Here is a 22,875-nt window from a genome sequence, read left to right as displayed (position 1 = left end):
AATATAGTGCATCGAAATACAACCAGCATACCGCCTATCTAACTTAAGTCTTACAATGGCAGAATTGAATGTACTTTTACAAGCATGAATCGCAGTAAAAGTTAACCCCTTTGTACTTCAAACGGGATTAACCACTCTGACATGCATTGGACTGACCTTGTTCTCTTAGTTTATCAGTGTCCCCATAGCCCACACGACAGTGAACAATCTTTACGTCAAAGTACATCTATTAGATATTGTTATTATTGTGTCTAATGAAATGGTGTTTTCCCGTTCACTGTTCGCTTTGGTAACCCACTCTAGTCCTCCAATATTGACTTTATTGGTTGTCCAAACTACTAGTATAACTCTTTTTTTTTTAAATCTGCCTCAAACTTCACGCGTTGAATGTCCATACGGAAGGATCTGCAGTACCATTTAACGTCAAACGTGAAGTTTAAACTTGTTTTAATACGCGGTTGGATCTTATCTTTTTCTAAATTATGTTGTTTGGTCTTCACCAAAAGAATGAATATATGTGAATAAAATTGAATACAGTGTCTAGTTCACATTAAGATCTTTTTTATGACCATATTTTTTCTTTCTTTGGATCCGTATTAATCAGGGTTGATAATAATTGATTGATTAGTTTAATTAATCACAAGTTTCTAAAATGGTAATACATGTAATTTTCATGTTTTAAAATTTTACGCTAGTTAAAGACATACGGTGACGTGTTACGATAAGATTGTTCTAAAATTTGAGACTAGTATGAATATACAAGGTATTCAGTACATTAACCTTAACCATATACTCAAAACCTTTTAAACTATGTCCCACATAAATTCTTTTGCTATCATCGAATGTGGGAGATTATATTTTTCTGTTCGTGACACTGTTTTGATCGGGTTAAGGCCACGCCAGTGCGTCGATTTAATCAAATTAAACGAAAGATGATCAATAAAATAATTTTAAACGATTCGTTTTTAGTTACTAATCGCGTTCGACCTGTGAAAAAACTCTCACATAAAACCAACAAGGTATAACATTGGAAGGGTGTGCGTAGGTGTAAGTATTCATATAAAATGTACATATACATGTATAATACTCTCAAAATATCCGTTCATCTACACATACATTTAATAGTAAAATTGCATGAAACGTTTTTCTTTTCTCATGTCATTTCGGAATAATTTTGAGTATAATACTAACCATTAATGAATGTCATTCATTATAATTCAATACTTATTGTTGATGCTTCGTTCGGTGTAATCAACATCACTAGATTGTCACTGTATGATCCATATATCATAACCTACTGTTTTCCAAAGGTATCAGAAAAGTCGTACCCTTGAGAACCTGTACCCTAGAGAAGTCGTGTCGTAGAAAACTCGTACACTAGTATTATAGGTAACGGGTTCTCTTACTCGGAAAGTTAAGCCTGTTAATTTCATAGCAACGTCGAATTTTACTCATAGCTTTTATATAGTTAATTTTCATGTAGCAAGGTGTTTATACTATAAAAAATCTAGATATCTGTCCATAATATCCTAAATCCTATTACATTGATACAAATTGTTTCATTGAATATTGTGTACCAAAAACTATGCCTAAAATGTGGGTCTTTGTATACCAGTGCAAATTTGTGTGGTAAAAGTCTTAATTAATCAATATATATAATTTTTAAGATACTATAGGTTTATATAAACTATTGTGTTGACAACGGAAACAGATAGGCTCTACACACGGAATTAAAACGAGAGCCATGTCCACTACCATACTGGAAAATGACATTTGAAATACAAATGAAAAATCTTAAACATATACTCGACATTGATCAAAGCTAACAATTTCTTGATATGCAGAAATTAAAGACAGCCTAATCAATAGTCTATGTTATTTTTCTTGTTGCATTTTTGATTCGAATACAGCATTCCTTAGAATAACAGACAAATGTCAAAGAGTTCATTTAAAGTACTGTTATCTTTTTCCTTGTTTTCGCGGTATAAATACTAAAATACAACAGTTTATATTCATTATTGTGTGATTTGTTCGTTTCATTTCTAAAGTGTTTCCATTATCTGAATAAAAATACCATTGAAATGGTGGAAACATGCAAAAAAGCGTTTTTGAAACAATTGGCTTATCATATTTGAATTATCATATAAACTTTAATCTTATCTTTCGGTCGTCATGTGTACTTTTAGTAACACTTACCATCTAGAGAATATCTGACCATTTTTCCGGGATGCAGAGACGATTGGGCGCTTCTTTCGTTTTCCTAAGTATGCTTTCATTTTTTTTGCAAATTCCAAAACTGTTATTTTTCATATAATTGAACTACAATATGATGCATCATTTTGCTTATTTCAGGCTTAGGACTGGTTGCTCTAGTGCAGGCACCGGGGCCCCATCCTCCAGATCAAGGACATCATGGTAATTATGCAGCTACTTTAAAAAATAAATGTCAATCATGGCTATTGACGATTTCACATTCTTAATTTACTATATATTTATATCCATTCATAGATTGTCCATGTCTTGTAATTCTAGTACGCAAGTGTGATGTATAGAAAACTAAGATTCAAAATTATGTATGTACCATTGTTATATTTAATATTGCACTGCAGATCAGAGGTGTGTCGACGCTTTTGAATGTCACTGTGATCCCCACGCACCTGACAATATGCCCGTGTGTGAAGGTGGTCACTGTTCATGCCACCACGTGCACCTATGTGCACACAATCACGAGTGCCACTGCGATCCTCCTTCACCTGATAAAATACCTACCTGTATAGATGGACAATGCACGTGTCAACATACAGGTAACCATTAATCCGAGAACTTAGCTGATCAATTAGCGTGTTTCTTTGATAAATTTTCCTCGTATAATTGAAAATAACACATAACACAAAATAAATGAGACAATAAACGTATCGAGATCACCACTTACTGCCTAGTCACACCTTATCTGACGTTGTATATTTATTATAACGCTTGTCTTGAGTCCAAATAAAATGAAGTTTTTAAGGCTAGTAATATAGCTAAAACATTGGTGTAATATATTGGATTAACCAACAATTGCAAATTTTGGTAGGGGAGTTACATATACATGTACCCGCAAGTATGCATGGTATCGAGTGTCAAAAGATAGCATAAATAAATCTAACTCAGCAAAATTCTATAAAGAAAAAACGTTTTTTAATCAAGCCTTTTGGTTATGCTATCAACAAACTCGAAAACCATTGTCAACCTCCACTTCGCGTCGGTTGACAATGGTTTTCTCAGGGTGTCAATTTCAACACTTACCCTCCCAAACAGGCACTATTTATATAATAAGACCCCTCTAAAAATTCGATCAAGTACAAGAAGTTTTGGAGCAATCTATAATTACATTGTAGTTTTTAACCATAAAATTGTACATGATACTACACATACTGACCCTACCCCCTTCACTGTGTCAGATAATTATATCAGTGCAATAGTGGCATTTTTGAACCCGATTCCGATGCAATTTCGTTTAAGGGGCACGGTCACGATTTTGTTCAAAATTGTTTTCCAGATCTTAATGTTTACAATGCTTTACAAAGGCATTCGCAATAGTCAAACGTTGAAATACAGATCTTGCAGTTTCTTTAATTTTCTAAGTTAACAAAGCTTTTGTTTACATTTTGAATGCTGAAGAAAAAACTTCAGTTTTAGACCTAACTTGAATGTGTTAAACGTTAGAAAATGTTTATTTATGCTTAAAATGAATAAGTAAACGGACTAATCAAATTGAAAACGATTTACCTGATAGGCGAGATGTTTACCTTTAAAAATTATCTCACGGGAATATAATTTTAATAGGAGAAGAAATTTTCCTACAAATATTAAAAATCCTGTAAGATTTTCTAAAATCCTACACGAATTATATTTCCTATAGAAGACAAGTTCGTGCATCTATTTTACTATGAAAGCATTTCTGTATTATGTCTTCATTGTACTTGATAATTAATAAACCCCTTGTCAATGAACTTGAAATACAAATAATTTTTCAGGGATATTGGATGCAGATAGATGTACACATGATGACGAGTGTCACCATCACTGTGAGCCGCCCGGACCTGACCACAAGCCTGTTTGTATGGATGGACACTGTTCTTGTCATCACACAGGTGAACTAACTCATACAATAAAGAGGGTATACTACACGAAATCCCATTTCTCGTTTGGAAGGTTATTTCTTAGAAAAGTGTTAATTTGATATCTCCCTACATACTATATACATACTATCTATAAAAAATAACATGGTTTTAACTAAACAGTAATGTGTACACACAAAGAAGAGTGTCACCACATTCATTGTGAGCCTCCCGACCACGAACCTGCATGTACGAATGGACAGTGTTCATGTCACCATGCAGGTAATTTGCATATATTGACAATAAGATTATTAAGTACATGTCCAGTGAACCAATGTGTCAGAAAAGTCATGAAAACTGTTTACCATATTATGTATTACAACAGGCAGGTGTATACATAACGATGAGTGCCACTGTGATTCAAATTCTCCTAACAACAACCCTGTGTGTATTGATGGACAGTGTTCGTGTCTTTCCATAGGTAAATAGATACATGTACATCTATATAATTTTAAAAACAAGATGCCCACAGGCTTTGACGGTCACCTGTGTACCATAGCCAATAGATTGGCATGTCAGAAAGTCTCATGTTTGCATCTTCAGCTTCATTTGAGGTCTAAACACTAATCTGAGAGGCCGCTGACTGTTACTTTCATTAGATGATGTTTGAAAAACATTAATTCACGAAAATTTGGAAGGGGTGTGTCAAGAGTCGAAGTAATCTCGGATGATCTTGACCTTAGCTCAAGGGGCCAAAAAATGATAAACTAATATAATAAGCAAATACCTAAAGTACATGTTCAATATATGGCTATAGTTATCATCCCCCCCCCCCAAAAAAAACCCCCCAACTTCTGTCCCATGGCCTGGGCAGCGAATTTCACAATTTAACAACAAGGCATTATGAATATAATAACATGCATGACTGTATCTCCAATGACTTTGATAGTACACTACAAAAGAAAATATTTTCAATTCAATACATTTTCTAAAATTAAATTCATTTGTACTAGATAGCCATAATTGCCCCGCCAAAGAGTCAAATAGACATTATAACCATATATTTATTTTTTTCCACTTTTCCATGTATGGGTGGTTAGGATTTGAATAATGAAGGATTTCAGGCGTGCAGCCGCCGACGGAAAATAATTTCTGTTAAACTTTCCATAGAAAACTGTCTATAGTATGTCTTGAGTTATACCCCCCCCCCCCTCCCCCCAAATGAAGATTTAGAAAATCGCATATACATGTGAAGAGATATGCAATTTAAAATCGATTAAGGGGGAAAATATTAAGATTTATTCATTGCCACATTTTCATTTTTCACTCAAATAAATGATTGGAGTTGTAGACGTCTTTTCTCCGATCAAAAGTCACTCGGAATACTTCGACCGTACAATTTTTCAAAGTTATAATCCGGGTACTTTCATTTTCGTTGCACCGCAAAATCGCCGTATGTCAATATATATATTTTCTTCCAGCCCAGACCACCTGTTACGACAATTCTGAGTGTGTGGGCTCACACTGCACTACACAAGGACTTCATCCTTTCTGTCGCACGTCTCTTGCTAATGGACAATCTTATTGCGATTGTACAGGTATAATTCTTAAAAGACATCGAAGAAAATTTTATAGTTCTTAAAATTTCGTATTTCTGAGAGAGCAATATTTGACATTTCAGCTTGCACAGATCACTGTGCAAGTAAATGTGGTAGTGGGACCTCACCGAAATGCAACACTTCTCTTGCACACGATTACAGCTGCTATTGCGAGAATATCGTATCAGCAAGTAAAACTTTCACTTATTAATCGGATTTATTAATAGCGGAGAAGCCATTAAGGCAGTTCACTACACCTTGAAATAGTTCCTCAAATCAGCAGAAATTACTTGATTATGATAGACAGCATATGAATAAGAAGTATATAAATCAAATTGACGAATGTTATGCAATTGTAGATAAAATATGGATTTTTAAAAAGTTATAAAATAAAAATAGAAGCCAATACCTGATTCGAACTAAAAGTCAGTCGATACAATTCAACAAAACATTCAATTAGCCATTTTCTGACATAGTGTCTTAAAAAGTATAAATCTTGATGTAGTGAGATATCTTGTTGTAAGCACAAATTAAACATACACAACATTTACTTATTAAAATGTATTTACTTTTTCAAAATGTATTCTTTAAGGTATAATATTTAGTATATAAAAATGAGTTGAGTTGACGATGGATGCCGTGTTTTTTTCAAATGCAATGTGATTATTAAATTTTCTTTATCCCGTGAAAATATTAAAGGTATATTCGAACAATAAATTTAAACATGTATAACGATTTCTACTTCTACAATGTCGACTACTCGATTAACAAACATTCAGGGTAGTACCACTTGTCACCAGTCTTTAATTAAGGCAGCATTTCATCAAAACTTGAAATATTTTCTTCCAGCTCAGACTAGCTGTCACGACAATTCTGATTGTTTTGTCTCACACTGCACTATACCAGGACTTCATCCTTTCTGTCGCACGTCTCTTGCTAATGGACAATCCTATTGCGATTGCACAGGTATAATTGTAAATGCAATTCCAATGCGTTTTGAATAATCTCATTTTACTTCATATTTTGCATTTTGAGTAAACACCATTTGATATTTCAGCTTGCACTGAAGATCATCACTGTGCAAGTAAATGTGGCAGTGGAGCAACACCGAAATGCAGTTTCTCTTCTGTAAATGGCTACAGCTGTTCTTGTGAGAATACCGTGTCAACAAGTAACAATTTCATTGGTTTATTTCTTTTATTTTGATTGTAAAACAAATCATCATTAAATATACAATTCAAGTAACATGTAAACACTATCTATACGTGTATGATATTAACTTTTACAAGTGCATTATTACAGGTATTTATATTCAATATTTCAAAAATAATTTTAATACAATAATTGCAGTCTTCTTGTTATAATGCAAGTTGAAAATTAAATTGTCCTAAATTGTTAATGATAATTTCTTTAACAATATACAAACCAGGTACGATGACATCTACACCCACAGTGTCGACTTCTCGATTAACAAACACTAAAGGTAGTACCACGCCAGTCTCTCAGACTTCCATTAGGCAAGGTCCAAGCTCTGATTCGACATCCACCTCTGTAAACACCTCAGGGAAAGTTACAACTGTAAATACCCAAACATCTACACAAACCCTTCCGCCATCAACTAGTCTCGGTTCTAATCTCACCTATGTAACGGTAACTGGTTCAGATTCCACAACAGCTACAACTGAAACAACAACAACTACAAATTCTATCACAACAGTACCAACTAGAGGTAATATAAACAAGCTCACAAATAATAGCCCGGCTAAGAGTTTTTAAAGCTATACACCCTATAATTTACGTCAATTTTAAATGACAGTGAAAACGCATGTGTTTGTCTACTTATAAAAGTTATCCTTAATCTGTAAATTACAATGGTGAATTCCATCTCGTTACAAAGATATAGATTTTTAATTGTTTATTTTCCTGCCAGGAAAATATACCTTTTCATGAATATTGATGAAGGAAGAGCGAAACCGACCTCATTGCGCATGTCCGCGGAGAACTAGGTTGTCGTTATTGTTTGCCTAATTAAATATCCAACTTGATTTTTAATATGCTTAACAGTTGTTAATTTGAAATACATACATGTATAATGAGTAAAATACGTTTGTCATTCACGATACCCTTACTTCTGCATTAACACTTATAGGATCTATAAATAGCACATAGGGGAAACACACAGGTATACGTCATTTTTTTTAAAGGAAAATTTCATATCTACTCACAGGCTTGTATTTTTTCTTTTGTTTGTACTCGTATATCGGACAAATTTATGCTTTACTGAAAATATCCTTTCCTTTGTGAAACTATCACAATTATGAAGATGTTGACCCTTCACCAGGTTTGGTATGATAGACTAAATTTAGCTGTCGATATCACGTGATAGATTGATATTCACGAGGAGGCATTACTTTCCTGGCAGGAAAATAAATATTTTTAATTGTTTAATATTTGATATATTTGTTACGTGATTGAGAATTATAATTAACAACATAAAGGTAACTTTTATTAGTAATCAAACACATACATTTTCCCCTTTATTCAAAATTGACGCAAATTATAGCGTGTATAGCTTTAAAGGGACTTTGAATGATTGACCGAAATTTGATGTTATAATTTTTAAGTTTTAAGAGGGAAACAGAGTTAAGAACTCATTATGTTAACAAAGCTTGAGTTTACATTTGTTTATAAATACTGTAAAGAATGGAATTACCATTTCTTTGACAGAAAAACTTGTGGGAAAGAATGCAAACCTATTAAATGTGTTTATAACATATATTATCAATAGAAGAAGCAACATTTGATTGAAACTTATACCAATAAAACACATATTTAAACAATAACAAGGCTCAAGCTTTGTTTACAAAACAAAGAATTCCAAACTCTGTGTCTTACTTATAACTCAATATCTGACTTTCAAATTTTGACAACGCATTAAAATACCTATTTTTTTCATTCTAAACATTAAAAATGGAAATATAAAATTTAAAAATTTTGGGCTCAAATCGTGTCTTAGTCCCTAAACTCAAGTATTTTTCGACTGCATCAAATTTTTTAGTGACCCTGAATTTGCACAAATGGCCTGGGATTAATCATGACACACCGTTAGGTCGTAAGAATAATTTCTGTGAAGTTGAAACTTCAAATGTTTCTTCAAAACGGAAAATATCGTCTAAGATCGGACACGACATAAGCTCTTTTCCTTTCAGTGACCTTGAACATGCCCTAATGACCTTGGATCAAATCACGACACTCACTCAGGTCATTAGCAATCTTTTTATGAAGTAGAAGTATCCAATGTCCTTCAAAAGAAAGAAATACTATTTACTACTATACGTAAATTTTTGTAGATTTTTTGCTTAACTTTATAGGTTTTTGGTTTTTTCTTTTAATTACTTTAATTTGCAAATGCGTCTGAAAAATGGACAATATAATGTCTTAATGTTTAATACTGCTTACATAATAGGAATGATATCAGCGCCTGTCCCCTTTCAAAAAATGACCGTACTATCTAACTTTTTATATTAACTATTTGCTTTATTCCGTTTTTGAAAATTATTATTCACTGTATACATTTGTATAAAGTCTGTTCTGTGTATAGCCATACCAAGGAGATGTCACGTATGTGGTAGTACAACTAGTGCCTCGCTATGTGACACTAGGACGATTTACCTCGGCAATCTTCAGACTTGTCCGAGTGGTTCCGATTTCTGTATGACTGATATAATCCACGGTGCAGGGGGCTCCGTGCAAATATTCAAAAGGTAATGTTTTAAATAAAATATATTCAGAATGAAGAGAGAATGTATTTTAGAGACCCTTGTATAAGAAATCAAAGTATTTATCTCACCTGAACCAAAGATTCAAGTGAGTTTTTATCACCTGTTTTCTGTCGCCTGTTTGTCTGTCCGTCCGTCTGTAAACCTTTCACAGTTAAGGAAGAGATAATTACTTAAGAGTGTCAATAGGGTGTGTGTCTTATTCTTCTTCTCAAGAACTTCTGCATTAAGAATGTCATTAAATACACCACGCCCAATTTTCAAAAATCTTCCTTTCTACTCCCACGCAGGTAGGGAAAAAACTACATGTATATACACACGTACATGGTTATAATGTCAATGAGGCCCTCTTCTTCTATTGTGAAATCCATGGTACCAGGGTCAAATGTTCAGGCGATAGGGTGGAGCCAATATGGCTACCTTGTAAAAATGTATTGATTTAATTTTTTTCTGTACTATCACAGTCGTGGGAGATAAACAAAAAAGTACATCGCGTAAAGAGAAATAATGTCACATAATGATGTTTAAATAACATTTTGTAAAGACGGAATCACATCACATCATTGGAAAAGCACATGCCATAGAAATGATTGCGCATACCATAATGATAACTGCACATCATATAATGATGATAATTCCAAATGCAAATCAAATGATACCAAATGCACATTCCATAATAATAAATGCACACCGTATAATTGAAGAAGTACACCACATAATGATACAATGACACCACATAATGATACAAGGACAACATATAACGATACAAGAACACCGCATAATGATACAAGGACACCACATTACGATAACATCACACCACATAATGAAACAAGGACACCACGTAAAGATTAAAGCACACCACATAATGATTAAAGCACGCTACCTACATAATTATATAAGCACAGTTTTGCCATGAAAAGACAGTCCAGGAGTTCCATAGTATAGATTCTATTTTTCTAGATTTCTATTGTTCAGACCATGATTAACCCCCGGACCATAAATGGGGCCCCAGGAGAAGTTAAAAGCGTAAAATATACATGTAAATATATAGGGGAAATGATTTTAGAAACTACAATTTTGCTGCTTGTGGGAGTGTATGCAAGCAAGTAAGCAGAGATGGAATCGATTACTTTACAAGAAAAAAGCTGTCACTGTGACTGCAAACACAGTTTTCTGTTATGTGAACAGTATACATAGTCAATTTGTCGACCCTGAATTTATAAAAGACTCATATATAAAAATGTTGAAACAGATGGATACAAGAGCTGTTGTTCAGGTCAGCGATGTGGTCCATCGGCCCTTTGTTATAAATAATTTTGTTCACTTTGTGACTGCCAATCCTAAAAATGCAATTTTTTCAGATCTTGTCTACATGTAACTCCAATTATATTCGTTCTGTTTTGTTTTGTTTTTTGGTTTTTTTTGGTTTTTAGCTCAAGGGAGCTATTCTGATCACATTTTGTCCGTCGTCCGTCTGTAAACTTTTTACATTTTAAACTTCTTCTTTAAAACTGTTTGGCCAATTTCAAACAAATTTGGCACAAAGCATTCTTATGGAAAGGCAAATATAAATTGCAAAAATGAAAGACAGATCTTCATTCAAAGCGGAGAAAACATCGAAACTGTAGAAAAAGGGGGTGCGTTTTAAAAAATCTTCTTCTCAAGACCTACTGAGTCAAATTCAATGTAATTTAGCATAAGTAATCCTAATGGAGAGGAAAATATAAATTGCAAAAATAATGGGCTAATTCTTGAATAAGAAAGAAAAGGCGTGTTTCAAGCAATTTATAGCATCCATGAGTCTTGGTAAAATGGGAAGTCATGACCGGGCCAGGGCAAAACAAAAGACTGACAGTTATTAATCTGCCTATCTCATTAAAATTTCAAGATATTTACTGACCAGTATATTTGTATTCGCTGTAAATATTGCTGCAAAATAATGCGTAATTGCAATTGACGATTGCCGATCTGCCCCGGCTTTTATTTTGCCCCGGCCCGGGTTTGCTTACCCATTTTACCAAGACTCGTATTCCATAATTCTAAAACGAGGTTCTTTGTTTAAAGCAGCCATGACACTATATGATAAACGGGTCGATCTGACAATGATGAATTTGTTTGTTGTGCAACAGTTCGTATACAAGGGGAATCTTTGAAACATGCAAAATACATTGGTGCCGATTTTGTGAAGTAAATTGAGGCTAAATATTTCAATGCGTTGACAGTTTTCACATGTGACGGTGGTGTTAGCTTGTTGTGATTTTCGTTTCGTTTTCATTTATGCTTTGCGTTAACCTGGGAACTGTCGCTTGTATTTCCTGATTTTTACGTATGAAACCAAACAGAGACTTCGGTAAATCAAACAGTTTACTGTTTACCTGTGCAAATTAAGCAACATCTGATGTATTAAGAAAGAACTAAAATGCAATTCATTCAGGCTATCGGTAATTCGGTATCATCTTTTGCGTAATGGTAGAATAATGCAATATGTTTTGTTGAGATGCTCGGCATTTTCTCGAGTTTATTTAGTTTAAATAGAGTTTAATATCGCTGACGGAAATGTGTAGGTATATACATGTATATGATTCATTTTGAAAAAAAAATTGTGTTCTTTATTTGTTATAGTGCATGTTTCTTGTGTTTAATTATTTACAATTTCTATTTACTTACCATATTTGAGTGTTAAGCTTCGAATTATAAGCAAGATACAGAGATTTGCTCACAATTCTATGTTTTTACACAGATCTGAGGCCATTCATTTTTTCCATTTTAAATGCCGAATAGGAAATACCAAGTTTAAAATCTTAAGCTGAATGTAATAAACACATGTGGACAAAATATGACTCAACCCTAGCAAAATATTGAGCTCTGTATCTTGCTTATAATTCTACGATTGACGCTGAAATTTTGGTTGATCAATAGAATCTATATGAATTAGAATATGTTAAATACTTGTTCACAAAAAAATTAAAGAATGATATGCTGTATATAACTACTCTCTGGGGCCCCCTCTTTATACAATGAATAATGTGAAATGTGAGTAAATAAAAACGACATCGTTAGAACAGTTTCCACAGTTCTGACACATTTCTGTTGCAGGGATAAAAAAATTATCGCTATTCCTAAGAAAATATTACAGCGGAAAATTATCCTGGTTTGTAGCCATTTGTTATTTTTGAATAAAAATGAAAATAATGGGTGGGCCATAGTAAATTAGAGTGATGTGCCTGTCAATACGGTAACATTGATTTTTATAGCTCTTTTAACATGTCACGTAATAACACTTTTTCATTCCAGTGTATACTTCAATCAAGTGTGAGTACAGTTATAAAAGTCACGAGTTTACGCGAGGTAAACAACAGTCATTTAATTATAATAGAGAAGACAAATTAAATTGTTGAATATTTTTAATTTTAGAAATTGAGCGCATTGAGGTTCAATTTTCTTCTTCACATATATACATGTAGGATTTAATAATAAAATACAATAACTATTATATTTAAAAAAAATACAATAACAAGTAAGTAGTTGAGGAAGAAAATGTACCTTTATGCTCTCATATATTTTGATCGCTTTATTAAGTGGGGAGGGGGCAGAACGAAAATACAGGGAATTAGAAGTTATTGAACAGTGTACCACTGCCAGGATTTTCTTATTCTGTGTAAAAACAGTATTTCATGAAGGTACAATGTCAAAGATTACGTGTATGCAAAAATAAGTGTAAATAGCTTTTGAACGCCCATTGTTGCTCAGGTGAGCGATGTGGCCCCATGGGCCTCTTGTTTGTTTTTTTTGTATCATTACTATATATTGCTTTGGTAATTATTATTATTATATAATACATTGTATATATCGCAGATAATATAAAGACAACCAATACTAATGAAAAGTAAACACGTTTCCATTTCAAATAAGTTTATTTCAAGTTAATTGCAGAGCAATTGAATGTTTATCTTAGATGTGTAACTGAAATTGAGTGCAAAGACAAGTGGCTCCACCAGTCCTCAGATTTAGATTACTGCACCGACTATGGAAATGTGCTTGGACAAGGACACTACAGCTGTCACTTCTGTTGTACAGAGGACGGGTGTAACACCAAGCTGGTTCCACAAAAATCAACATGGTACACCAAATCGTAAAATTCGAACTGACGAATATTGATCTCATTTTGTCAGCTGATAAACTAGATTACACTCATTTCAATAAATGTTCATTATACAGTATTGGGGTTTATTGTCTGTTCGGTTTTAAAACGCAATATAATTTTAAAATATTTTACTAATGTGTTTAATTACATCCTGCATTTAACAGGCTCTGATATTAATATTTCGATTTTAAAAATATTTTTGACACTTAAGAATATATAAATGTTTTTAAAAAAATTACAAAACAAGAACACTTATTTTGGTTCGCTGCTAGTGATAGCTATATGGGATTTGTTCTGTGCCTGATCCTTTAAAGGATGATAAAGGAGAATATATTCAGAAATACTTTTAATCATTGCATTTTTTGCATGAGGTGAAAAGACGAAGTGAAATTGACCTTATTAATTGCATAAATGGAGTATCTAATTTAGAAGGAACTGTGAGAGTTCTTTATCAGAGAGTGAAAAGACCTTTACCCCTCGGACCACAACCTGTTCGCCTTTGTCCACAGAAATTTGATTGTGTTGTTTATAATGCAACTCAGTCATTTAATTTGCAAAGTGATGCTTCATATTTAATGGCAGAAGACAGTGATGAAAAGATTTATTTAAATACCCTGTCTGTTGCCAGATGTATTGTACTTGAAACTAAATTTCCCAGTACACGTATAACTACTTAAGAATTTAAGTCATCAATTAGTAAAGGTAGTAAGGAAAAGCTTATTAAAATATGGAATACTAAAACCTTAACCATTCAAGAAAACAAGTAGTGCCAAGAATTCAAGTTCCAATATCATTAGCATTTGACATGACAATTCACAAGGCTCAAGGACACATCCTAAAAAGGATAGAAGTAGAGTGGGACGATATCTTCATCCCAGGTCAATTGGGAGTTGTGATAGGGAGGACAACCATGAAGAAAAATCTACACCTCATAAACCTTAATCCCAGATGAGTGCTGAAACATAATACCAGTTAATATCAATTTATGACAGCTTTGTCTTTTGATTTTAGTGAAAATTTACAATGTTGCAGACTGCATTTTTTTTAGAACTATTGGAGATTCCGAACATGATCAACAGTCTTGTTAGGAAATAAGTTTTGTTGTAGATGATGGACATCAAATTTCTGATTTTAATCAAGAAGAGATTGAAAAACTGTATAGTGAATCACTAGATGTCCCGCTTGCAAAGGATTCTTTTTAAAAACTGAAAAAAAATTGACGTATTTATGATGGTGCGCTTATCTGAGGATGAAGTTTTGAAGACAAATACAGTTGGACAAAGTATTATTCGGAAGTGTATTATACATATTTTCAGTCTCTAAGAAATATAGGAAACTTGTTCCGGCTTATATTGAAAAAAATGCAACCTCTGGAGATTACCAATAATGCAATGTAATTTCTGATCTGGTATCATCTTCAGTTTTAAACGAACTTGCATCTTATTTGGAAGTCTCTTAAGCAAAAAAAATCTTATTCTACTTCATTGTCCATATCTGAATCCAGCCATGGGAAGATACGATACATAGATAGTGCTTGTGTTGCTAAGTGCAAGTTCCATTTTATGAATTTGACAAGAAAATATGTGTACAAAAACAAAAATAGAACATCAGATTCATACTTAAAAGTGAAAATGTTGGGCCATCTTTGTATTAAGGACAGCGATGTGTCTTCCGAATTCCCCAAATCTCAACTAGAAACTGAGGTGAAACAAAATGTTTCACATGGACTAACAATCATTCTTACGACGAATATGAGTTCGTTTTAAATGTAAGTAATGAGAGACTGAAGTATCACAATAATGAGGAATTTGCTCTTCATGGTTCATCATGCCTGACATTATGTGAAGAAGATATTGATAAAGAAAAGCAGGGGTAATTTTCAGGAGAGTCTTGGATTAAGGTTAAGACTCAAAATGCAAAGATGAGGCTCCCTTAAAAGCCCATATAAGGGCTTTAGTACTCGTGACCGTCAAGGCCTTTGGGCCTCTTGTTGAAATCGGATCTTTTCCCATTAGACCAGACAGACAGACGATAGATAGATAGATAGATAGATAGATAGATAGATAGATAGATAGATAGATAGATAGATAGATAGATAAAAATGGGGTACACATAACCCAATAAAAAAGATAAGTCATTAAAGTTTTAAGAAAAAAATGACACCATTCGTAGGTTCCGGTTTAAATCTTTGAGGGTTGCAAGTCGATGTTATGTTGGTTTTTTTTTTTTTTTTTTTTTCAGTACAAGCCTTATTCATCCATTTTCTTTTAGCGTATTGGCCCAACACATTTTATTTTTTAAAACAAACTATAAAGTAGGTTTAAGCCCTCATATTAGTGAACTATTGTAAAATTTTGATATTAAGAAAGATAACCTATGTGTCTAATAAATTTTAAAGCTAAATGTATTTGGGTAATTCACCGTACTCGTTTGATTGGCAGCGACGTGACTTGAAATACATTGTAATTCAGGGGTGTGCAATATTATCGATATATTGGTATATTGCAATATTAAACCCAACGATAATATATCGCAATATATTTACATTTTCCAGTGTATTTGCCTATGATAACACTACGTATCGATTTTGTACTATATAACCCATAATATAAATGACGCCAAATTGAGGCGCCATAGGGGTTTGCTAATTTATATTTATAGAGGCTAATTATATAATCCCACGATGGCTTAAAATTATATAAATATGAGTAATAAGGAATCATTCTTTGAGTATTATGAGGTGATAATTGAGGGCTTTATTGGATTTGATCACGCCCCGACCGAAATTATCACCTCATAATACTCAAAGAATGATTCCTTATTCCTTATATATTTTTCCAATACCGGTATTTACGATATTCGAACCGGAAGTGTCTAATAGACGCTAAATATGGTGTTGAAGCTGAATTCCAAACCTGTAATTATTTAATTTTCTTGTGTAAATAATTACAGTGCTTAAAAAATCGAGATTGAATAAAAAACGACCAATATATAACGTGGTATTCACTGCATTCTTAAGGTACGGTCTCATACTGAGTTACTATATAACACTTTTCCGGAATACATGTCGAAACATTTTGCGGTGTAGAATAGGTGTTTATCAAAATGGCGGACGAACACAACGCAGACCAAAGTACTGATATTCCTGAATCAGACTATAGTTTTATAAAGAATAACAAATTATAACACATAATAATGTTTTTTTCTCACATCTAGTAAATGTACTTATGTGTACTTTTATAGTGCACTTATGCAATATATACGTACATGTATTTTGTTTCCACTTATTTAATGTTATGTAATGAGATTAAAGAGTTGTTATTTAACTTTGATTTTAATGAAGAAAATTCATGAAAACTAGTCTTTATAAACCTTTACGAGAATTTTTTTTTTTTAAAATCAATATATTGCAATATTTATCGCAATATGCCACAAAATATCGCAATATATCGCAATATAATTTTTCTAGCAATACCCACCCCTATTGTAATTCCAACAATGCAACAATTATGGCCGCCTTTGAACGAGAAGCTAATGAAATAATTTTATACTTATTGATAATCTTTAGCGAAAACAAATGGAAGTTATAATTTACCAAATGATTCTAAGGTTGTTATGGTAAAATTAATCATCATTCGGGAAAAGCGATGCGATGGCAAAATTGTTTTTTTAAATTAGAATAAAGTTGATGATTAATATAATTTTAACCACAATATTCATACCATGAAATAAAGTATTTGGCAATGGACAGTTTTGATTTTTTATATGCATCTTTACTGGCCCACACTCTACATTTTAGCCATTTCTAAAGTTTCCAGTGTTTTAAAGGAAACTTAACAAACTTTGGATACACAAAAGTAATATTTGGATGTGATTGTAACTCACAGATCATTAAACTACACATTAATAACTCAAACAATATAATTATTTTCAGTTGCTATAGTCATGACAATAACACAAATTGATCTTTCAAAATATAGAACACATCAAGATTAATTTTTTTTTATTTTCGTGGTGTTTGTCTCCTTCTAGGGGTGTCATTCTTTTGGGGATACCAAAAACCTTTTCAATGCTACATTTCTCGACCTTCTTACAACAGTTGTTTCCCCTTCAGTCCCTTATTTCTTGCAGCACAGCTTATTATATTTCATATCATCCATCATATTGTGCAAGACGTCATGGATCATAAAAAAGATGGTTGTTCATGATGTCCAGTTTCGAAACCAATGTTGCTCATAGCTGTGGTTGTTGGCTTGCCTCCACTTTTATCTATCTTTCGTCCTCCTCCTTACGTTTGCTGTCGCAATCAGAGCTTCTTGTGTTACGTTACTACTACTCAAGTCTTTTCTCTCGATCCCGTGGTTCATTTCCCTCATTATTCTCTGCCTTCGCTCCCTTCCTACCATTTCCATGTTTACCTGTACATTATTTTCTTTCCTTTCTTCCCCTTTTTTCCCCTTACGTTGTCTTTAGGGAATATCTAGAGACCCTGAAGCACCAGAGGGGAGCTATAATCTAAAATAATGTCTATAGGAAATCTAAACTGGGCTCACATCTAAGAGATTGTTGGCATGTCCGACTGGCTGGCTCCGCAGCGAGCAAGGATCATGGTGTCCTCAGCACCTCCTCGACAGGCTTAAAGGTAGCATTGGGGACCAGTGAAGCATAAATGATATTGAGCATTTTAGACCAAAGATGGGAATTGACTGTCTTATTCTGTTGGACCACACATCGTGCGTATATTTCAAGCTAATCCTTGCGAAATGGCTTCCCTCCCCAAGGAGTAGCGTATTCTTGTCCTCATGTAGGTAGCTCCTACCACTTTGCTGCCCCTGTGTGTTTTAGGCAGGGGTCACAATATCCTGAAGTTTCTTCTATTCTGTCTTTATGAAGTGGCAACGACTACAAAAGAAAAGTACACAATCGAACGGAATGAGTCGATTACAGATGTGAGGGATCACGTGCATTTCTTGGGGACCAATGAAGCAAAAATGATGTTGAGTATAATTTTAGAACAAAGATGGGAGTTAACTGTCTTATTCTGTTGGACCACACATCGAGCGCATATTTCAAGTCCATCCTCCCAAAGATTTAGCGTATTCTTGTCCTCACACAGAAGGCACTAATAGGCTCCTCTTTCTCTATATCCGCCATATCTAGGTAAGATACCCACCCAAATAATAAATGAGATTGTTCTTGATATCTTTATCATCAATAAATGGACTTTGGAACAAATATTAGATTTCCAGCCTATTAGATGCGGCCGATTCTTGTTAAGGTTTCATTATCAATGGTAAAGAATCTTTCTGTTTCTGAAATAAGCATTTTTTATCGTTCTTTTAAGAATATCAGTTAAAAAGGGAATTTTTTTATTGATTTTATTTTTTATAAAAAATTATTATCATGTAGTACGACATACAATTGTTTTCTTTTTAATTGCAAAATATATAATACGATTTACACATTCATTTTTGTTTCAAAATAGCACGGTCATTTTTGACCACATATCTTAATGATTAACACATTTTGTCACGGACAAAAATACACAATCGTTGTCATGCAGCTAAATCAGATTTCAGTGTTGTTTTTGTGGGACATTTTCAGCATTTTTACATCTTTTTTTGCCATATAGAGAGCAAGACTGTTACTTATTTCCTAAAGAATAGGAATTTGTTTCTAGTGGTAATTATATATATATGATATGAGCATATTTATAAAACCTAAATAAAGGTTTCAGCTCTCAAGTTCAGATAATCTGATTATAATTCTATCATTCATTATAATCACAACACCAAACAAGGTAAATAATGGATATAGAGGATATCGATCATTTTCGATATTCTATAGGTTCCTATAAAGAGGCATCATAAAGGTGAGAAAAAAAAAATGACGTGACTTCGTCGTGCAGATCCTAATGCGCCATTCCATCCAAACTGCAATTATTTCTCATCGAGTTAAACTTGTTTTACCTTTTATCCACTTGTTTTTGTTACTAATTTTTGATGATGTCTTGTTTAGTGCTACACCGGTGCAGTGCGCCTATTAACCCGAAAGGACGAAAAAACCAAATGAAACCCAAGATGATAAAGCAATTACATTTAAACGACTCGTTTTTCATTACTAATTGGATTTTTTATCTTACAAAAGTCTTTAACCAAATTTTATTCAGACCTATTTAGCACAAAATATGAGATTTGTTTCAAAATTTGGGGTGCCACTAGGGGACCTTTCATAAGCAAAGTTATGCTACATGTATTCTCGCAGAGTGATTTGCTTTTTTACCTTTTCTTTAACTTATATATGATCATCGGGCGACTTTTCTCAGTGAATGAAGAGCGGTACATGTTGACATCCTTAAAGTAGAGTTGTCGCCCATGACCTATTCCTAGTATGTCTTCAGGCACGTAGCATCGGTTTTGAAAGTGGGGGGGGGGGGGGGGGGGGCAGAGTCTTCCAAAAAATCTTGACAAGCAAAAAAAAGGAATTTAGGAATTTAGGATTTCCCCAAAATCAATCAAAATCCTAAATCCTAATCCGTGTGTGTGTGTGTGGGGGTGGGGGGGGGGGGGGGTAGTTTACTAGTTTAAATATAACTTCAATTTCAATCCTAATTTCCTTGATTTCATATCAATTTTTTACGTGCTCTTAAAAAATCGGGGGGACCAAATCCATGATAATTCAATTTTTTTATATGCAAATTTTAAAAAATTAGTTGCTGCTAGAAAAAGTGACCCCCCCCCCCCCCCCCCCCCCGATGCTACGTGCCTGGGGCCCGTTTCACAAAGCATACTTAGGACTAAGTTGTATCTTAGGAAAGAACTTTTTCCTAAGTTCATTACTTATCCGTTTCACTATTCCAATCTTATCTTATGAATTTCCTAAGTTGTGTCTTAACTTTAAGACAGGTAAATCGATGTCTTAGGAACAAACTTAACATGGCGACTGTCTATCTTAATTGATTATATGCATATTAAGGTTGAACAAAGCTATTATCAAGATTTTTAATCTTTTCAAAAAGACGCAATATATGTTCCTTATAATGTAAAAATTAATGACTGGCCATAAAAATGCGAGATTTATATGGTATATGGTAAAAAATTATTCATTTCAAAGCTCCGTCGATAGATACATTACCCTAAACTGCAAGCTTAAAAATTATCAAAATATACCTATATTTCTTCATGATCAGTTAAATTTGTGGTGTAGACTTCTAATTTTTACATTTTTTAGATTATCTGATCGCACACGCAGATTGATAGCGGGTATACTTATAGCTAGTGCACTGATGTTAATTAAATTATTCACGCCCGGGAAACACTGATCTCTTAAATCGTTTGATAAAATCAGGAATACATACTAAATAAATACCCAATTACAGATTGACTGGATGAATTGTCCTATCCCTCCAAGATATAAGCCTTTTTTTACGGGAGAAAATTTAGGTGCTAGGTGTGTGTGTGTGGGGGGGGGGGGGGTTTGGGGGGGGAGGGGGTGTTAATTGATTTTTTTTTTGTTGGGGGATGGGGGTAGGAATGACCGGGGAGTGTTTTAGGAATGTCGACGCTAAATCCTTCATAGGGATGCTGTTTTACACAGTAACTGAAAATCTTGCCTTACATCTTCGTTTCGTCTATCAGCCGAGATGCATTTATTTGCGAATTTCGATTTTATTTCTTTTTTGTATAAAACTATACAAAACACACCATTTTTATATCAATCATTACAAGAAAACTAGAGCAGAGCTCGTGGCAAAGCCACGAGTAGGTCTTCCGTTGTTGCTGCGAGTTGAAAATATATGTGATGTGGTGTCAAACGATTATAATTTCTAAACTTTCAGTTCTGTTTTTGTTATAAAAACGTGTTGTGATTGAAAGCCTGCATATAAAACGTGTATTTAAAAAGAAAATAAGAAACTGTTTTAGTTTATGTAATCGTAACAAACATTATTTAAAAAATGAAATATTTAATGGCGAGTTAAATTTTCAGAGGGTAGCAAGCATTGTTGTAAACAGTATGTACTCTTGGGTCATGTCAGGAATTGTGGTTTTCTTTTTTTTTTAAACCGAACCCGTTTACAAAACACGTAACCTTTTCTCTAAGATAACTTCTTTATTTAAATATTTCTAAATTTTTGAAAACAATGTACAATTTAGAATTTTTGCGTGCTGAAAAAATTTACAGACCCTGAAACGTACTACTACACCAAAAAAGCGTGCGACTTACGTGCAAGAAACGTTTCGTGTTAACCGTTTCGTGTGAATCGTGAAGCGTTTCGTGTAAACCGTTTAGCGTTTCGGACAAAGCGTGCAGAGTTTCGGACAAAGCGTGTAAATCGTTTCGAGCAAAGCGTGCGAGAACCATGTAAAACGTTCATCAGATTTCATTCGGAACTCTCTGACAATTTGTTTCAAAATGGCGCCCGTGTTTTACATTACATGTACTTTAAACTGTTTGTAATTGGCAAAACTCTTTTGTAGGTATTTTCATGGGAAAAAAATCTAGAGGAAATGATATACTTATCTTTTTACAAAATTGAATTTATTTTTAACAAACAAAAGAAAGGTATATGTATTAAAAGACGACTAGTTACAGAGTACATGTATATATAACGTTTTTATACGATGTTTCAGTACTGGTCCAGTCGTTTTACCGGTAACGAATATTTGCCAGTATCGAATAATTTTTAGAAAAATTACTAGTGGAAGACGAAGTTGAGGTTTTAAAAAATCCTAGCTAGGTAATTATAAAGAAGAAATAAATATTCTATCAGTGCGTGAAGTTGTTTGCCATTTGCACGATTATTCAAATTAAAAATGTGACCCAGATATGAGCTGCCGGAAGTTCAAAGCAGAAAAAACGAAAGTGTGAAAACAATTAAGCCTAACTATGAAAATAAGTTTTGTTATTGATCCCTATTTAGTGGATAATTAGTAAATATAATTCATTTTAAAAGATAATGCATCATATCAAATAATAATGGAGCTTTGAATGAAATTACGACTTCAAATAGAACCACGTGTAGTTTTCCTAGTTTCGGTTCATTGCGACAGAAGTATTATTTGGCTGCATATATTGATAGATATACGGGAAAAACATGGGAAAATGGCAACTACTTATCATCAATTACTATTATAAAGTGTTTTTATGAAAATTCAATATTATAAAGTAACGCAAATGAAAACTGTTTAAGTCCAGTTTTAATTTGACGGGAAAACGGTATGATAAAAATAACGATCATATTATTTGTTTAA

General features: G+C 33.5%; 1 protein-coding gene across 3 annotated transcripts; it reads left to right on the top strand.

The window, feature by feature from the left end:
* Positions 1–976: 976 nt before the first annotated feature.
* Positions 977–13,698, top strand: LOC117680308 (teneurin-3). 3 transcript variants are annotated; one of them, XM_066085095.1, is made up of 12 exons: positions 977–1,047; positions 2,187–2,264; positions 2,353–2,415; positions 2,610–2,804; positions 4,020–4,136; positions 4,287–4,385; positions 4,489–4,584; positions 5,585–5,701; positions 6,759–6,851; positions 7,131–7,430; positions 9,303–9,465; positions 13,436–13,698. In XM_066085095.1, the coding sequence occupies exons 2-12, from the start codon at positions 2,228–2,230 to the stop codon at positions 13,614–13,616; spliced, it is 1,461 nt and encodes a 486-aa protein (XP_065941167.1). In that variant the 5' UTR covers positions 977–1,047; positions 2,187–2,227; the 3' UTR covers positions 13,617–13,698. The 3 variants fall into 3 exon arrangements, with proteins under 3 accessions (XP_065941167.1, XP_065941165.1, XP_065941166.1); XM_066085093.1 differs by having other exon boundaries at positions 978–1,047; positions 6,759–6,872; XM_066085094.1 differs by lacking the exon at positions 977–1,047 and having other exon boundaries at positions 2,088–2,264; positions 6,759–6,872.
* Positions 13,699–22,875: the final 9,177 nt, after the last annotated feature.

Source organism: Magallana gigas, chromosome 5 (assembly GCF_963853765.1).
Source record: "Magallana gigas chromosome 5, xbMagGiga1.1, whole genome shotgun sequence".
Taxonomy (NCBI): Eukaryota; Metazoa; Mollusca; class Bivalvia; order Ostreida; family Ostreidae; genus Magallana; species Magallana gigas.
The sequence above is the reverse complement of the archived record's forward strand: the minus strand, read 5'-3'. Positions and strand labels throughout refer to the sequence as shown.

Bases quoted from the DNA above. Each gene is read 5' to 3' on its own strand.
- LOC117680308 (XM_066085093.1), top strand. From the start codon at position 2,228: ATGCAGAGACGATTGGGCGCTTCTTTCGTTTTCCTAA. The intron at 2,805-4,019 runs GTAACCATTAAT...ATAATTTTTCAG, and splicing joins ATGCACGTGTCAACATACAG to GGATATTGGATGCAGATAGA. The intron at 5,702-6,758 runs GTATAATTCTTA...TTGATATTTCAG, and splicing joins ATCTTATTGCGATTGTACAG to CTTGCACTGAAGATCATCAC.